Below are 19,759 nucleotides of genomic sequence, written 5' to 3'. Positions count from 1 at the left end.
CGGAGGAGAAGAGGAGCTCCAGGCGCCAGATAGCGTTTGAACCGTTAGTAAAGCTTAAACGCATTTATCTGCAGCCGTAATAATTTGGAGAACAGTCGTGCCCGTCGGGTAAAGCATCGCGCTTGTTGCTGCCGTCGGGGGTCGACGTTGGAATCTATATCTGCCGGCGGTTGGAGGCTAACAGAGCTGCTGTGACCGGTGAGATCATTCCAAAGTGTTCTTGAAGGATTATAAATACTAAGGGGTACCCCACGCGTGTCGTTCATTGCGTTGGATTGAACTGTTATACAGACTCTCGCGTGCGCGCGCCTCGTTGGAAGAGGAGGACGGATGCGGTCTTTATTAATTGTTTAGTTCGAAGCGCAGTTGCGTTCCGCTGACTTTGGGACTGGTTTGGAGTGGGAGGGGGGTTTGAATGTAATCATTGATTGTTGGTTTGAGTTTGTTTTCTTGTTTGTTTATTTTATTTAGTAGGGAAAGACACAGGGAGAGACGTCATTGTGATGTGTACTGTTTGCCTGTGACTTCGTCAATTACAACTTTTGAGTATCCCTATATAAAGTGTTAAGAGAAAACCCTACGGTCCCGCTTATTTATTCCTTAGTTAATAATTTGCCTTGCTGTGAAGAGGGCGATTGTTACAGGTGGTGGCCCATACGGGGAACTGCGGGTTAAAACAATATGGGGATAGCTTGATTTGGTAATTGTTGTAAAAAGGGTAAAATAGTACACTGTAAAAAAAAAAAGCCAAGATCAAACAAGAAATATACACTGCAAAAAACAACAAAAAAAAACATGGAGAGAAGTGAGGGCACTACTATTACTGTGGAGCTGGCCTTAATTAGGAAGGAGCTGCAAATCCTCAAAAACCAGGTGCAGTGTGTGCAGGGTGAGTTCGAGATGTCCATGGAGAGTACTTTTAATAGGGAAGAAGTCCTAAGAGGGTACGTGGATCGCGGAATGGCAGAAATGGAGATTCTCGTCAAGAACTCAGTAGAGCAGGTACAGAAAAACTGTTTTATGAGGATTGACGAGAAATGGAACAGTGAAGCGTTGAAAATAAAAAGAGCCAGTGCATCACACCTAGGGTCCAACACTCTGCCTAACCCTCACGGTTGTCCCACCAGCGCTCCCTACCATCTGGACTCCCATGGCCGTCCCTCCAGCACCAAGAAGGCTAATAGACAAGGCGGTAACAAAGGACTCAAAAAGGAGACGAGGAAGGGGGCTCAGTTGGCACACGCGGACGTCAAACTGGTGCAGCAGGTCAAGGGTGAGTTTCCGCCATCGAGAGGTGGTGGTGGTGCCACTCCAGGGTCCCGGGGTCGAGGTGTCCCACCTGAGGTGGAATGCCTGATCCAGAGGTGGCCGTCAGGGTTAACCCTGGAAGGCCTAAAGGAGGTTCAACGTGCGGATCCTAAACTCATCCGTCTACGGGAAGATCTGGACCCGTCCGACCAGCGAACGGGCCGCATGGGTTATGAGGAGATCCAGGGAATCCTGTATCGTAGGCGGTCGACCAACGGCTCTAGACGGAAGTACCAGGTGGTGGTACCGGAAGACCTGACCCATCCTTTCCTGGAACAGTTCCATGACTGTCGGACTAGTGGTCATCCTGGTCGGCTGAGGACTCTTCTCCGGATCCTTGAGGTGTCCTGGTGGCCAACGATCCGCAGAGACGTGTGGGAGTACATCGCCAGATGTCACGTGTGTCAGCGGGGCAGGCCAGAGAACAGCGAGCCAACCGGTAGGTTGCAGCCCACTCAAGGAGACCAGGCACCACCTGTCCTTGTGATCGACCCGACGGGGCCGGTCTCGAGATGCGGGAGAAGAAACACGATGCTGCAGGTCACTATTGACTACAGCACCAGGTGGGCCATGGTCAGAGAAGTTCAACGAGGGGTGGGGGGATCTCAGGCCAGAAAAGCCAAGTATGAAACCTGGCGGAACAATGTGCAGTTCCAGCCAGACACTTTGGACTGGGCGAGAACTTCTCCACTCCCAAAAGCATCTGCATACTCGTCAAAGCTAGTGCCCCCGAAGTGGTCAGGTTCAGTTATAAGACGAGTCAAATAGGCCCTTGAATTTACCTAATGGAACGGAAAGATTGTTAAAGCGGAACTGTTTAATGTGGTCAACCTCAAACCCTCCTTTGGGAGGACTTGGAGAATTAGCTTCCAGCTGGGGGGGGGGGGACTGTGACAAAAGCACATTATTAATGTTGTTCTGCTTTATTTTCTGTACATGTTATTTATTGTCGAGAGCTATGTAACATGTGGGTTGTGAGAGTCTTATTCTTTCTTATTCATATATGAAAGGTAACGGGGCTGGTACAAGGGTGATTGACAGGTGTCAGTGATTGATGCCACCACCCAAGTTTACTTAGGTAGGAAGTGACACACGGGAGGAATCTCCCAAACAAACAGAGTGCAGGCCTGCACGGAGGAGAAGAGGAGCTCCAGGCGCCAGATAGCGTTTGAACCGTTAGTAAAGCTTAAACGCATTTATCTGCAGCCGTAATAATTTGGAGAACAGTCGTGCCCGTCGGGTAAAGCATCGCGCTTGTTGCTGCCGTCGGGGGTCGACGTTGGAATCTATATCTGCCGGCGGTTGGAGGCTAACAGAGCTGCTGTGACCGGTGAGATCATTCCAAAGTGTTCTTGAAGGATTATAAATACTAAGGGGTACCCCACGCGTGTCGTTCATTGCGTTGGATTGAACTGTTATACAGACTCTCGCGTGCGCGCGCCTCGTTGGAAGAGGAGGACGGATGCGGTCTTTATTAATTGTTTAGTTCGAAGCGCAGTTGCGTTCCGCTGACTTTGGGACTGGTTTGGAGTGGGAGGGGGGTTTGAATGTAATCATTGATTGTTGGTTTGAGTTTGTTTTCTTGTTTGTTTATTTTATTTAGTAGGGAAAGACACAGGGAGAGACGTCATTGTGATGTGTACTGTTTGCCTGTGACTTCGTCAATTACAACTTTTGAGTATCCCTATATAAAGTGTTAAGAGAAAACCCTACGGTCCCGCTTATTTATTCCTTAGTTAATAATTTGCCTTGCTGTGAAGAGGGCGATTGTTACATAGTTACTGTATCGATTTCAAATCATTGAATCGTATCGCATCTGCATAATGAACCAATATCGTGATACGAATCGTATCGCTGTTAAAATGTATCCTTACAGCTCTAAAGGACATTACAAGCCAAGCCAAACAATTTCTATTTCTGAACCAAGAAAACCAACCATCAGATTTCCAAGTTGGTTTGCCACTTTGCCAGTGATCTAAAACCACAAGCTCACAGCGTTGTGAAAGCTTGTGGTCCGGCCACTTTAATTTCAGTTATTTTTACCTATATTCAGCTATAGTGTAGATATTTGTCCTAACACAAACATGAAATGCCGTTGGCAATGAATGGAGACTTTACGTCATACAGTATGTGGACGAGCAAATCGCTTATTTTGTCCAAAACACGCGCACACACACACACACACACACACACACACACACACACACACACACACACACACACACACACACACACACACACACACACACACACACACACACACACACACACACACACACACACACACACACACACACACACACACCTCCCTACCTGGGGAAGCGGGTAGCGGTGCGACAGGCCTGGCAGTAGTGGCTCTCCACGCGCTGCGCTCCCCAGCGCTGGTCCTCTGCCGTGGGGGTCAGAGGACCAGCATTGGCGGTCTGACCTCCACACTGACCACAGGGCAGAGTGTCCACCCAGGAGAAGAACTCCTGCTTGAACCACGACAGCAGCTCCAGGACCAAGAAGTCTGACGGGCCCAGTCTGCATTCTGAAAGAACCATAAGATAATAAGATATGTTTAATATCTGACGGGGCCCAGTCTGCATTCTGAAAGAACCATAAGATATGTTTAATATCTGCCTGGCCCAGTCTGCATTCTGAAAGAACCATAAGATATGTTTAATATCTGCCTGGCCCAGTCTGCATTCTGAAAGAACCATAAGATATGTTTAATATCTGACGGGCCCAGTCTGCATTCTGAAAGAACCATAAGATATGTTTAATATCTGACAGGCCCAGTCTGCATTCTGAAAGAACCATAAGATAATAAGATATGTTTAATATCTGACGGGGGCCAAGTCTGCATTCTGAAAGAACCATAAGATATGTTTAATATCTGCCTGGCCCAGTCTGCATTCTGAAAGAACCATAAGATATGTTTAATATCTGACGGGCCCAGTCTGCATTCTGAAAGAACCATAAGATATGTTTAATATCTGACGGGCCCAGTCTGCACTCTGAAAGAACCATAAGATATGTTTAATATCTGACGGGCCCAGTCTGCACTCTGAAAGAACCATAAGATATGTTTAATATCTGCATGGCCCAGTCTGCATTCTGAAAGAACCATAAGATATGTTTAATATCTGACGGGCCCAGTCTGCATTCTGAAAGAACCATAAGATATGTTTAATATCTGACGGGCCCAGTCTGCACTCTGAAAGAACCATAAGATATGTTTAATATCTGACGGGCCCAGTCTGCATTCTGAAAGAACCATAAGATATGTTTAATATCTGACGGGCCCAGTCTGCATTCTGAAAGAACCATAAGATAATAATATATGTTTAATATCTGACGGGGCCCAGTCTGCATTCTGAAAGAACCATAAGATATGTTTAATATCTGCCTGGCCCAGTCTGCACTCTGAAAGAACCATAAGATATGTTTAATATCTGACGGGCCCAGTCTGCATTCTGAAAGAACCATAAGATATGTTTAATATCTGACGGGCCCAGTCTGCATTCTGAAAGAACCATAAGATATGTTTAATATCTGCCTGGCCCAGTCTGCACTCTGAAAGAACCATAAGATATGTTTAATATCTGATGGGCCCAGTCTGCATTCTGAAAGAACCATAAGATAATAAGATATGTTTAATATCTGACGGGGCCATGTCTGCATTCTGAAAGAACCATAAGATATGTTTAATATCTGCCTGGCCCAGTCTGCATTCTGAAAGAACCATAAGATATGTTTAATATCTGACGGGCCCAGTCTGCATTCTGAAAGAACCATAAGATATGTTTAATATCTGCCTGGCCCAGTCTGCACTCTGAAAGAACCATAAGATATGTTTAATATCTGACGGGCCCAGTCTGCACTCTGAAAGAACCATAAGATATGTTTAATATCTGCCTGGCCCAGTCTGCACTCTGAAAGAACCATAAGATATGTTTAATATCTGACGGGCCCAGTCTGCATTCTGAAAGAACCATAAGATATGTTTAATATCTGACGGGCCCAGTCTGCATTCTGAAAGAACCATAAGATAATAAGATATGTTTAATATCTGACAGGGCCCAGTCTGCATTCTGAAAGAACCATAAGATATGTTTAATATCTGCCTGGCCCAGTCTGCACTCTGAAAGAACCATAAGATATGTTTAATATCTGACGGGCCCAGTCTGCATTCTGAAAGAACCATAAGATATGTTTAATATCTGACGGGCCCAGTCTGCATTCTGAAAGAACCATAAGGTATGTTTAATATCTGACGGGCCCAGTCTGCATTCTGAAAAACCATAAGATATGTTTAATATCTGACGGGCCCAGTCTGCACTCTGAAAGAACCATAAGATATGTTTAATATCTGACGGGCCCAGTCTGCATTCTGGAAGAACCATAAGATATGTTTAATATCTGACGGGCCCAGTCTGCATTCTGAAAGAACCATAAGATATGTTTAATATCTGCCTGGCCCAGTCTGCACTCTGAAAGAACCATAAGATATGTTTAATATCTGACGGGCCCAGTCTGCATTCTGAAAGAACCATAAGATAATAAGATATGTTTAATATCTGCCTGGCCCAGTCTGCATTCTGAAAGAACCATAAGATATGTTTAATATCTGACGGGCCCAGTCTGCACTCTGAAAGAACCATAAGATATGTTTAATATCTGACGGGCCCAGTCTGCATTCTGAAAGAACCATAAGATAATAAGATATGTTTAATATCTGACGGGCCCAGTCTGCACTCTGAAAGAACCATAAGATATGTTTAATATCTGACGGGCCCAGTCTGCATTCTGAAAGAACCATAAGATATATTTAATATCTGACGGGCCCAGTTTGCACTCTGAAAGAACCATAAGATATGTTTAATAACTGACGGGCCCAGTCTGCACTCTGAAAGAACCATAAGATATGTTTAATATCTGACGGGCCCAGTCTGCATTCTGAAAGAACCATAAGATATATTTAATATCTGACGGGCCCAGTTTGCACTCTGAAAGAACCATAAGATATGTTTAATATCTGACGGGCCCAGTCTGCACTCTGAAAGAACCATAAGATATGTTTAATATCTGACGGGCCCAGTCTGCATTCTGAAAGAACCATAAGATATATTTAATATCTGACGGGCCCAGTCTGCACTCTGAAAGAACCATAAGATATGTTTAATATCTGACGGGCCCAGTCTGCATTCTACAATAACAATAAGATAATAAGATATGGTTAATATCTACCTCGGCCAGTCTGCGCTCTGAAACAACCATATGAGATTAACCCATAAAGACCTGAGACCAGATTCAACAAATGTTTTCTAATTCCTGACAGTTTTGTGGAAAACCACAATCAGTCAAACTATTTCATAACAAAGACCCCCAAAAATGATATGTAATTGGCCGCCGAGCCCCATCTGAAAACAGGGACCCCCCCAGGGACCCCCCTGAGCCCCATCTGAAAACAAGTTGTTCCAGGGACCCCCCCAGGGACCCCCCAGAGTGGTGCAACTCCGTGTGGGGGTCCCGCGGGGTCCTCGGGAAAATTCAGACCCCCAGGAGCCTCTCTTACATAGAATGCAGTACCTGGGTCGTCCTGTAGAGCGCGCTGAAGCCTCTCCTTAGCGCTAGCGTTTAGCCTCAGGTGAGGGATGTGTTCTGTGTGAGTGCAGTACCTGGGTCAGCCTGTAGAGCGCGCTGCAGCCTCTCTGGGATGTGTTCTGTGTGTGAGTGCAGTACCTGGGTCGTCCTGTAGAGCGCGCTGAAGCCTCTCCTTAGCGCTAGCGTTTAGCCTCAGGTGAGGGATGCGTTCTCTGGCTTTCCGCTGCAGATCGGAGTTCTCGTAAACTGTCACGTGTTGGAAGTTAGACTGCAGCGTCACGTAGAAGCTCACACTGTTCTCCTGGTGGACACAGGAGGAACTACAGGGTCAGGGACTGAACGTTCTTTTTAACCCATTCTGGGCGGGAACCCCTTTTGGTGTTAGCATTATGTTATGCTTTCAGTCCCACCCCATTTCAGTACCGCCCCCTTTCAGTCCCACCCCATTTCAGTCCCGCCCCCTTTCAGTCCCACCCCATTTCAGAACGACGACAAAGCCAACAGCCGAGTTGACAAATCATGACAATAAACACATTTTTGGGCTGAACAAAAATAAAAGTTTCTACTGTCCATGTCTAACAGAAACATGTTTTCTACTGTCCATGTCTAACAGAAACATGTTTCTACTGTCCATGTCCAACAGAAACATGTTTCTACTGTCCATGTCTAACACAAACATGTTTCTACTGTCCATGTCTTACAGAAACATGTTTCTACTGTCCATGTCTAACAGAAACATGTTTCTATTGTCCATGTCTAACAGAAACATGTTTCTACTGTCCATGTCTAACAGAAACATGTTTCTACACCATACTGTCCAAGTCTAACAGAAACATGTTTCTACACCATACTGTCCAAGTCTAACAGAAACATGTTTCTACACCATACTGTCCATGTCTAACAGAAACATGTTTCTACACCATACTGTCCATGTCTAACAGAAACATGTTTCTACACCATACTGTCCATGTCTAACAGAAACATGTTTCTACACCATACTGTCCATGTCTAACAGAAACATGTTTCTACACCATACTGTCCATGTCTAACAGAAACATGTTTCTACACCATACTGTCCATGTCTAACAGAAACATGTTTCTACACCATACTGTCCATGTCTAACAGAAACATGTTTCTACACCATACTGTCCATGTCTAACAGAAACATGTTTCTACACCATACTGTCCATGTCTAACAGAAACATGTTTCTACACCATACTGTCCATGTCCAACAGAAACATGTTTCTACACCATACTGTCCATGTCCAACATAAACATGTTTCTACACCATACTGTCCATGTCTAACAGAAACATGTTTCTACACCATACTGTCCATGTCCAACAGAAACATGTTTCTACACCATACTGTCCATGTCCAACAGAAACATGTTTCTACTGTCCATGTCTAACAGAAACATGTTTCTACTGTCCATGTCCAACAGAAACATGTTTCTACTGTCCATGTCCAACAGAAACATGTTTCTACACCATACTGTCCATGTCTAACAGAAACATGTTTCTACACCATACTGTCCATGTCTAACAGAAACATGTTTCTACACCATACTGTCCATGTCCAACAGAAACATGTTTCTACACCATACTGTCCATGTCTAACAGAAACATGTTTCTACACCATACTGTCCATGTCTAACAGAAACATGTTTCTACACCATACTGTCCATGTCCAACAGAAACATGTTTCTACACCATACTGTCCATGTCTTACAGAAACATGTTTCTACTGTCCATGTCTAACAGAAACATGTTTCTACTGTCCATGTCTAACAGAAACATGTTTCTACTGTCCATGTCTAACAGAAACATGTTTCTACACCATAATGTCCATGTCTAACAGAAACATGTTTCTACTGTCCATGTCTTACAGAAACATGTTTCTACTGTCCATGTCTTACAGAAACATGTTTCTACTGTCCATGTCTAACAGAAACATGTTTCTACACCATACTGTCCATGTCCAACAGAAACATGTTTCTACTGTCCATGTCTAACAGAAACATGTTTCTACTGTCCATGTCCAACAGAAACATGTTTCTACTGTCCATGTCCAACAGAAACATGTTTCTACACCATACTGTCCATGTCTAACAGAAACATGTTTCTACACCATACTGTCCATGTCTAACAGAAACATGTTTCTACACCATACTGTCCATGTCCAACAGAAACATGTTTCTACACCATACTGTCCATGTCTAACAGAAACATGTTTCTACACCATACTGTCCATGTCTAACAGAAACATGTTTCTACACCATACTGTCCATGTCCAACAGAAACATGTTTCTACTGTCCATGTCTAACAGTGTCAGAAACATGTTTCTACTGTCCATGTCTAACAGAAACATGTTTCTACACCATACTGTCCATGTCTAACAGAAACATGTTTCTACATGTTTCAACATGTTTCTGTAAGACATGGACAGTAGTCCATGTCTTACAGAAACATGTTTCTACTGTCCATGTCTAACAGAAACATGTTTATACTGTCCATGTGTAACAGAAACATGTTTCTACTGTCCATGTCTAACAGAAACATGTTTCTACACCATAATGTCCATGTCTAACAGAAACATGTTTCTACTGTTGTCATGCCACTTGACGGAAAAGAGTGTTTAGCATCATCTAGTGGTTGCTTTGAAGACTGCTGTCAGCTAATGTGTTCTAGTTTCCCTGTGTTCTTATTGGTAGTTGTGATCACATGTCACAAGGCCTTTACTTCCTGGTCAGCCATTGTTTTGAGACAAACACAGTATGTTCTACAGATGTTACAGAATATTGTCTACCATGCCATTTGCTATTACTTGCTTTGTCATTTGTAATGCAGTGTTCTTGTCTAGCTGATTTAGGCATTACATTTATGTTTATTAAGAGCTTTTTTGTGCATTTATTTTCAGTTTCACAAATTGCTGGAAAAGCATTGTAAACAAGTTGATGAAGAAGTGTGAAGTAAACAACCTCCAATTCTACGTCCGCGTCTCATCAAGTCTTTCAGTGCCTAGTACCTTTCTGTTTAGCTGTCTGTCACTTCGTGGAGTCACACACGCAGGGGACAGAACAGTGAAAAGACAGCATCACAGCGAGGCCATTACAGTTATTCTGGCAAACAGGACAGCGGCTCTCTGTTTCGTCTTCATACAATAACTGGAGTCCAGCATACACAAGATGGACAAGGAGGCAGACACAGGCAACGAACAGGATGTTCAATCTTCAAGTTCGTACGCAACAAGATCTCGTGCTAGTTGCTCTACTGGCTCCAGCAATTCATCAGCGAGCCTAGCAGCAGTTAAAGCACGCGCCAGAGCCGAAGCAGTGCGCGCTCGCAGCACCTTTGTTAAAAAAGAAACTGAGCTCATAGTCAAAAAAGCTCAGTTGAAAGTTGAGGAGGCACGAATGGAGGCTGCTCTAATCACACTGAAGCAAGAGCAAGAGTGTGCAGCTGCCGTGGCTGAGGCTGTGTTTCTTGAATCAGCCGCTCTAGAACTGGGATCTCAAGCAAAACCCAACTCACTGAACATTGCATCAATCCACCACGAGTCCAGAGAGAAAAGAACAAGTGACTATGTTGAATGTTGTTCCAGACTTGACTCTATTGAGTTGTCACCGCCCCAATCTGAGTGTCACACTGCACCCAATCAGCCACATAATATCCCTCACACCCCTCCACCACAAGACAGTAAGCTAATTCATAGTCATTCAACTAATGATGGAATGGGTTCCGCTTCGGCTTATGCCAGAGTACACAATATGACACCACAGTCATCTGTTCCTGACAACACAATCATAAATGACTTTGCTATCTACATGGCTCGTCGCGAGATTGTGACCTCTGGGATGACCATCTTCGACGATCGTCCAGACAATTATTGGAGCTGGAAGTCAACCTTTGTGAATTTCATAACAGGACTGAAAATCACCTGCAGGGAAGAGCTTGACCTTCTAACAAGGTGGTTGGGCTCCGAGTCATCAGAGCAGGTCAGGAGAATCAGAGCCGTTCATGTTAGTGACCCTGCTGCTGGGCTCAGGATGGCGTGGACGCGCCTTGATGAGACATATGGGTGTCCTGAGATCGTTGAGAAGGCTCTTTTAGACAAGCTTGAGAGTTTCCCCAAGATTAACAACAAAGAGCCCCTAAAATTGAGAGACCTTGGCGACCTGTTAAGGGAGTTGGAGTCAGCTAAATTAGAGGGCTATTTGACTGGACTCGCTTACTTGGATACACCTCGGGGTGTCAATCCTATAGTGGAGAAACTGCCATATGGGCTCCAAGAGAAATGGATGACACAAGGTAGTTTGTACAAGCTGAAGAATGAAGTTCAATTTCCACCATTTTCATTCTTCACTGATTTTGTTTGCAGAGAGGCCCATATTCGTAATGATCCGAGTTTCACACTCAGTTCATCTGGCATGGCAGTAAAACCAGACAGCTATGTAAAAAGTTACACACACTCTAAAGATCAAGTTTCATCCCACAAAACAGAAATCATGCCAGATCCAGTAAACAAGTTTACAAAGACTGCCAGCAGTAACTTGGACATTAACAGGCAGTGTCCAATTCACAATAAACCCCATCCACTAATGCGATGCAGAGGCTTCAGAGCTAAGACACTGGAGGAACGCAAAACATTTCTCAAAGAGAGTGGGGTTTGTTTCAGATGCTGCTCCTCAACTCATCATGTGGCTAAAAACTGCAGAACGACCATTCAGTGCAACGAGTGTGACAGCAACAAACATGTCACAGCTCTTCATCCAGGACCAGCCCCATGGACCGCCATGGACTCTGACACAGAGCATGGCGGGGAGCAGAGAGAAGATGCTCCTGCCGAAATAGTCTCCAAATGTACAGAAGTACATGGCGGAACCAATACCTCTAAAATCTGTCTCATAAAGGTGTATCCAGCAGGACAACCACACAGATCTGTAAGAGTCTATGCTGTTCTCGATGACCAGAGTAACAGGTCTCTCGCTCGCCCTGAGTTCTTCGATCTGTTTGGCTCGCATGGAGCAGATTCTCCCTACACACTGCGCACATGTGCTGGAGTGACTCAGATGTCTGGCAGAAGAGGAACTGGCTTTGTAGCTCAGACATTAGATGGAAGATCCGACGTGCTGCTTCCCACACTCATAGAGTGCGACCATATCCCGGGTGATAGGTCAGAAATACCTACACCTGAGGCTGCCAAACACCACTCTCACCTTAGGCCTATAGCTCATCTCATACCTGAACTTGACCCTAATGCACAGATTCTCCTCCTCCTTGGCCGGGACATCTTACAAGTCCACAAAGTAAGAGACCACCGGAATGGGCCGGACAACGCTCCTTATGCGCAACGACTAGACCTTGGCTGGGTTGTCATTGGAGACGTCTGTCTGGGCGCTGCTCACAAGCCACATGGCGTCAGCACATACCGGACCAATGTTCTGGAAAATGGCCGCCACTCTCACTAGCGCTACCCTGGACAGTTCCTTGCCTTATCTTTACAGTCTGTTAGACATTGATAGTGGTATTCTCTTTAATGCCAGACGGGGAGTGTCATGCCACTTGACGGAAAAGAGTGTTTAGCATCATCTAGTGGTTGCTTTGAAGACTGCTGTCAGCTAATGTGTTCTAGTTTCCCTGTGTTCTTATTGGTAGTTGTGATCACATGTCACAAGGCCTTTACTTCCTGGTCAGCCATTGTTTTGAGACAAACACAGTATGTTCTACAGATGTTACAGAATATTGAATCCCTTGCCATCCACCTGTTTTGAGCCTTGGAGAAGCTTTGTCTGTGAGTTTATCTTACATGTTTCATCTTTGAGAATAAGTAATGATGCATATTATTATTATGGTCAATTGTCTACCATGCCATTTGCTATTACTTGCTTTGTCATTTGTAATGCAGTGTTCTTGTCTAGCTGATTTAGGCATTACATTTATGTTTATTAAGAGCTTTTTTGTGCATTTATTTTCAGTTTCACAAATTGCTGGAAAAGCATTGTAAACAAGTTGATGAAGAAGTGTGAAGTAAACAACCTCCAATTCTACGTCCGCGTCTCATCAAGTCTTTCAGTGCCTAGTACCTTTCTGTTTAGCTGTCTGTCACTTCGTGGAGTCACACACGCAGGGGACAGAACAACTGTCCATGTCTTACAGAAACATGTTTCTACTGTCCATGTCTAACAGAAACATGTTTCTACACCATAATGTCCATGTCTAACAGAAACATGTTTCTACTGTCCATGTCTTACAGAAACATGTTTCTACTGTCCATGTCTAACAGAAACATGTTTCTACTGTCCATGTCTTACAGAAACATGTTTCTACTGTCCATGTCTAACAGAAACATGTTTCTACTGTCCATGTCTAACAGAAACATGTTTCTACACCATACTGTCCATGTCTAACAGAAACATGTTTCTACTGTCCATGTCTAACAGAAACATGTTTCTACACCTTGGATGTGGGTGTTTGAACAGACCTGCTAAGACAATAAAGATTATTATTATTATTATTATTAGTGTTTTACCAGAGCAGGGGTACCGGAGGGTGACGGGGCAGGGGGCATCACCACGGGCACTGGCTGGGCCGGCGAGGGGTTGTTCTGGCTCGGTGAGGGGTTGTTCTGGCTCGGTGAGGGGTTGTTCTGGGCCGGTGAGGGGTTGTTCTGGGCCGGTGAGGGGTTGTTCTGGGCCGGTGAGGGGTTGTTCTGGGCAGAAGAGGGGTGGTTGTTCTCCGCTACCGGAGGCTCCACGGTCCTCCCCTGAAGCCTCCCGTGTCGCTGGGCTGCGATGGACTCTCTGATCAGCCTCAGCTGGTCCACAGACGCTGAGCTGGGGAACACCAGGTGAGTCTCTGCCTGGAAGCACAAAGATCCATTCAAACGTTTTTTTGATTGATTGATTGACATGTTTATTGACAATGTTTACATGTACAGAAAAATGCACATAGTTATACATCACCATCAAAAGGATAAATGCAAGAAAGCCAACGGCTTATTTCCATTGCAGTCCCTTAGTTAAAAATGAGTATTTTATACTAGACAAAGTTTAACTATATAATAGTTAAACATCTGAATTACCATAGTAACCATTGCTATAGAGCACCGAAGTCTGACGTAATAATAATAATGAAAAAGCCCATCATAGAGTCATTACTGTAAACTGTACCTCTTCAAAGCCCATCATAGAGTCATTACTGTAACTGTACCTCTTCAAAGCCCATCATAGAGTCATTACTGTAAACTGTACCTCTTCAAAGCCCATCATAGTCATTACTGTAACTGTACCTCTTCAAAGCCCATCATAGAGTCATTACTGTAAACTGTACCTCTTCAAAGCCGATCATAGTCATTACTGTAACTGTACCTCTTCAAAGCCCATCATAGAGTCATTACTGTAAACTGTACCTCTTCAAAGCCCATCATAGAGTCATTACTGTAACTGTACCTCTTCAAAGCCCATCATAGAGTCATTACTGTAACTGTACCTCTTCAAAGCCCATCATAGTCATTACTGTAAACTGTACCTCTTCAAAGCCCATCATAGAGTCATTACTGTAAACTGTACCTCTTCAAAGCCCATCATAGAGTCATTACTGTAAACTGTACCTCTTCAAAGCCCATCATAGAGTCATTACTGTAAACTGTACCTCTTCAAAGCCCATCATAGTCATTACTGTAACTGTACCTCTTCAAAGCCCATCATAGAGTCATTACTGTAAACTGTACCTCTTCAAAGCCCATCATAGAGTCATTACTGTAAACTGTACCTCTTCAAAGCCCATCATAGTCATTACTGTAAACTGTACCTCTTCAAAGCCCATCATAGAGTCATTACTGTAACTGTACCTCTTCAAAGCCCATCATAGAGTCATTACTGTAACTGTACCTCTTCAAAGCCCATCATAGTCATTACTGTAAACTGTACCTCTTCAAAGCCCATCATAGTCATTACTGTAAACTGTACCTCTTCAAAGCCCATCATAGAGTCATTACTGTAAACTGTACCTCTTCAAAGCCCATCATAGTCATTACTGTAAACTGTACCTCTTCAAAGCCCATCATAGTCATTACTGTAAACTGTACCTCTTCAAAGCCCATCATAGAGTCATTACTGTAACTGTACCTCTTCAAAGCCCATCATAGTCATTACTGTAAACTGTACCTCTTCAAAGCCCATCATAGTCATTACTGTAAACTGTACCTCTTCAAAGCCCATCATAGTCATTACTGTAAACTGTACCTCTTCAAAGCCCATCATAGAGTCATTACTGTAAACTGTACCTCTTCAAAGCCCATCATAGAGTCATTACTGTAAACTGTACCTCTTCAAAGCCCATCATAGAGTCATTACTGTAAACTGTACCTCTTCAAAGCCCATCATAGAGTCATTACTGTAACTGTACCTCTTCAAAGCCCATCATAGAGTCATTACTGTAACTGTACCTCTTCAAAGCCCATCATAGTCATTACTGTAAACTGTACCTCTTCAAAGCCCATCATAGTCATTACTGTAACTGTACCTCTTCAAAGCCCATCATAGAGTCATTACTGTAAACTGTACCTCTTCAAAGCCCATCATAGTCATTACTGTAAACTGTACCTCTTCAAAGCCCATCATAGAGTCATTACTGTAAACTGTACCTCTTCAAAGCCCATCATAGTCATTACTGTAAACTGTACCTCTTCAAAGCCCATCATAGTCATTACTGTAAACTGTACCTCTTCAAAGCCCATCATAGAGTCATTACTGTAAACTGTACCTCTTCAAAGCCCATCATAGAGTCATTACTGTAACTGTACCTCTTCAAAGCCCATCATAGAGTCATTACTGTAAACTGTACCTCTTCAAAGCCCATCATAGAGTCATTACTGTAAACTGTACCTCTTCAAAGCCCATCATAGAGTCATTACTGTAACTGTACCTCTTCAAAGCCCATCATAGTCATTACTGTAAACTGTACCTCTTCAAAGCCCATCATAGTCATTACTGTAAACTGTACCTCTTCAAAGCCCATCATAGTCATTACTGTAAACTGTACCTCTTCAAAGCCCATCATAGAGTCATTACTGTAAACTGTACCTCTTCAAAGCCCATCATAGTCATTACTGTAAACTGTACCTCTTCAAAGCCCATCATAGAGTCATTACTGTAAACTGTACCTCTTCAAAGCCCATCATAGAGTCATTACTGTAAACTGTACCTCTTCAAAGCCCATCTCAAACAGACACTCCACAGCTCCTCTGATTGGCAGCAGCTTGGTGGAGAATGTGGGGTTGCTGATACGGATGGAGCGGAACTTCTCTTCTTCTGGATGTCTGTAAGGACACATTCACCATGTTTTAACTAGGGCCGGGACTTTAACACGTTAATTACGATTAATTAACTACAGAAAAATGAACGCGTTTAAAAAATTTACGCATTTAATCGCACTCCTGTTTGCACACCGGAACGTTTCTCACAGGACGAGTTTCAGGGCAGGCAGTCGGACCGATATAAACGGCGCACCGTGACCAAACAGCCTCCAATGCATTGCATTTCGTGCTTATCGCCTTTGCCCCGTAAATGGGACATTTAGATTTAAAAGCTATCGATAACAGCACGGCTGTGTGCAATAGCGGAGGGGAAGGTTCGATATATGGGGCTGCTACCTCCTTTATAGCTCTATGGCTGCTACACTAACGTTAGCTTCTATGCTATCTGCTTCAACAACCTGGACTCCTGGAGGCTCGAACCTTGCGCTGCGGTGATTTCACCACATTAATGACAGCACGAAGCTGTCCTGATGCCCATGTGGGGATACAAGTCCAGCCCCACATGGAACCTCTCCTTCCGATATTTAGAGCTACATTATAGCGGAGTGACGTTCCATTATGGGGCCAATGTTAGTGGGACTCAAGCTTTGAGTTGAACCCACGTCCAAGTCCAACCCACACTCGACCAGACAAAACGGTTATGGCCTATTAACTAAAATGTTGGTATTGATAAATCAACAGTGATGTTTTCTAATTGCCATGTTTTCCACTGTTCTGGAATTGCTGCCCCAACCCTGTGGAATGCATTGATTTCTCCCAAAAACTCCCCAGATTGTATTCTATCATCTTAGTGCCCCCCCCCCCCCCCCCCCTAATAAAGTAGCTTTTATTTGTTTTCTCATGTCCCCCATGTAAAGCACATTTTAATATTCATATAGACTACCTGCACTTATCTGTTGGTATTGGTTAAGTAGCATACCACCTTGATTAAAAAAAACAATACAATGTTTTATTGCTTAAGCTTATGTAGTCAATATTCATAGATTCACTGATATACAAAGATCCACTTGAAAAATGTTTCTCACTGTTCCCAGGTCGAATATTGATATGCGATTAAAATGCGATTAATCAAGATTAATTAATTACAAAGCCTCTAATTAATTAGATTAACATTTTTAATCGAGTCCCAGCTCTAGTTTTAACACATTGAGACCATAGGACGGGTATAGTCGTCATATAAATGAATGATGCTGGGTACAGATGACGAGCAGGTTGGCTCTGGCATAATTCGCCACACTGACTTCAAATTTGACACACGGTGTTCCACACCCCCACAGTGCAATGCCCGGTGTCGTTCCACACCCCCATTGACTCCCATTGTAACAATGGAATGCGTGGAGTGCTCATTCTATCTCAATGGGTTCCAATGTTTGGAACTATAGGCCATAGCACCCCGCTTTGTCTCAATGGGATAGTTCCAATGTTTGGAACTATAGGCCATAGCACCCGCTTTGTCTCAGTGGGATAGTTCCAATGTGTGGAACTATAGCCCATAGGCACCCGGTTTGTCTCAATGGGATAGTTCCAATGTGTGGAACTATAGCCCATAGCACCCCGCTTTGTCTCAATGGGATAGTTCCAATGTGTGGAACTATAGCCCATAGCACCCAGCTTTGTCTCAATGGGATAGTTCCAATGTGTGGAACTATAGCCCATAGCACCCCGCTTTGTCTCAATGGGATAGTTCCAATGTGTGGAACTATAGCCCATAGCACCCCGCTTTGTCTCAATGGGATAGTTCCAATGTGTGGAACTATAGCCCATAGCACCCCGCTTTGTCTCAATGGGATAGTTCCAATGTGTGGAACTATAGCCCATAGCACCCCGCTTTGTCTCAATGGGATAGTTCCAATGTGTGGAACTATAGCCCATAGCACCCCGCTTTGTCTCAATGGGATAGTTCCAATGTGTGGAACTATAGCCCATAGCACCCCGCTTTGTCTCAATGGGATAGTTCCAATGTGTGGAACTATAGCCCATAGCACCCCGCTTTGTCTCAATGGGAAAGTTCCAATGTGTGGAACTATAGCCCATAGGGCACCCCGCTTTGTCTCAATGGGATAGTTCCAATGTGTGAAACTATAGCCCATAGGGCACCCCGCTTTGTCTCAATGGGATAGTTCCAATGTGTGGAACTATAGCCCATAGGGCACCCCGCTTTGCGGCGAGATCAAAGTGTGTCACCACTCTCTTACTATTCCACTCGGATAGGAATAAAGGGACACAGAGAGACAGATACAGACATCTCCATATATGGATACGGGTCTTGCACATGGATTTACAACTTCCATGGTTACAAGAACTCCATATATGGGCATAAAAGGGACACATACATAATAATTTCCAACGTGCATAGTTATAGATGACATAATTGACATTAGCATGTTTGTTTCCTAATATGACATTAGCATTTACCTCTGTGTGTGTATTACCATTATGTTGTCTTTAGCATTACATTCATAGTTATACATTACATGTGTTGTACATGTTTTACATGCATGTTTATGTTACCTCAGAATGTTACCATGAATGGTACATTCATAGTTATAGATTACATCAGCATGTTTACCTCACAATGTTGTCAATAATATTACATCATAGAGTTAAAGATGACATGTTTACCTCAGAATTATATTATTATTATTATTATTATTATTAGTGTTAATACCTCAGAATATTGTCAGCATAGGTGATCAGCAGTTTGGAACATTCCAGGAACTCTTCGTTAGGATTCTCCAACAGCGACGAAACTCCAGGAGAAACCATGATTTAATAAAACTCACCTTAATGTTAATAACGTGTTGATTTAATAACTGACGTTAATGATATGTTACTAATTTATCACAGGACTAAACGAACGTGTGGTTTTTACTGTAGTATCAAACCATAGAGCTATAATAATAATATAGTTTTACTGTAGTGTCACTTTCTGTCAAACTGAAGCGTATATTTACTTCCTGGTTGTTTAGGCGTCCTGCTAGATGCCTGTCTGTAATATCTTTAGGGGTCCTGATCCACACAGGGTGGCCAGGTTGGGAGAGAACTAAGCAAGCAGGTTTGGGGGGAAAACAAAAAAAAAACCAAAAAAGAGACCACATTATTTATTAAAGCTATTTATAGTCAGGGATGGACTGATTGATTGTTGCGAGCTTGTAGATCTGGTATTCAAAAAATAAAAAATAAACATTGAGGCAGGGGGGAAAGTGCAAAAATGTGGAATATATTTGTATTTTATTATTGAAACACATCTGTTACAGAGCTCCCTGGCACAAATTATAATTTCAGAAGGACAAATAGGCCTACATTAATTTAGTTGGGGGTCCATCATGTCTCATTGAGATCCACTGGTTTAAATTATAGTCAAAGTTTAGAAACAAGTCAACAACTACACTTTAGAAACAAGACCAAATAATCAACTACACTTTAGAAACAAGACCAAATAAACAACTACACTTTAGAAACAAGACCAAATAAACAACTACACTTTAGAAACAAGACCAAATAAACAACTACACTTTAGAAACAAGACCAAATAAACT

General features: G+C 43.3%; 1 protein-coding gene across 1 annotated transcript in view; it reads right to left on the bottom strand.

The window, feature by feature from the left end:
* LOC306918800 (peptide-N(4)-(N-acetyl-beta-glucosaminyl)asparagine amidase-like) overlaps positions 1 to 19,192 on the bottom strand; it is a 47,829-nt gene extending 28,637 nt beyond the window's left edge. The window contains exons 1-5 of the mRNA XM_079531663.1: positions 18,889 to 19,192; positions 16,109 to 16,223; positions 13,434 to 13,763; positions 7,039 to 7,201; positions 3,622 to 3,841 (exon numbers count right to left, since the gene is read on the bottom strand). Coding sequence (XP_079387789.1) covers positions 3,622 to 3,841; positions 7,039 to 7,201; positions 13,434 to 13,763; positions 16,109 to 16,223; positions 18,889 to 18,986 — 926 coding nt within the window. The 5' untranslated portion in view covers positions 18,987 to 19,192. The remainder of the gene's footprint in view (positions 1 to 3,621; positions 3,842 to 7,038; positions 7,202 to 13,433; positions 13,764 to 16,108; positions 16,224 to 18,888) is intronic.
* Positions 19,193 to 19,759: the final 567 nt, after the last annotated feature.

Source organism: Electrona antarctica, assembly GCF_951216825.1.
Source record: "Electrona antarctica genome assembly, contig: scaffold_276, whole genome shotgun sequence".
Lineage (NCBI taxonomy): Eukaryota > Metazoa > Chordata > Actinopteri > Myctophiformes > Myctophidae > Electrona > Electrona antarctica.
This window is presented reverse-complemented; position numbering and strand designations above follow the sequence as displayed.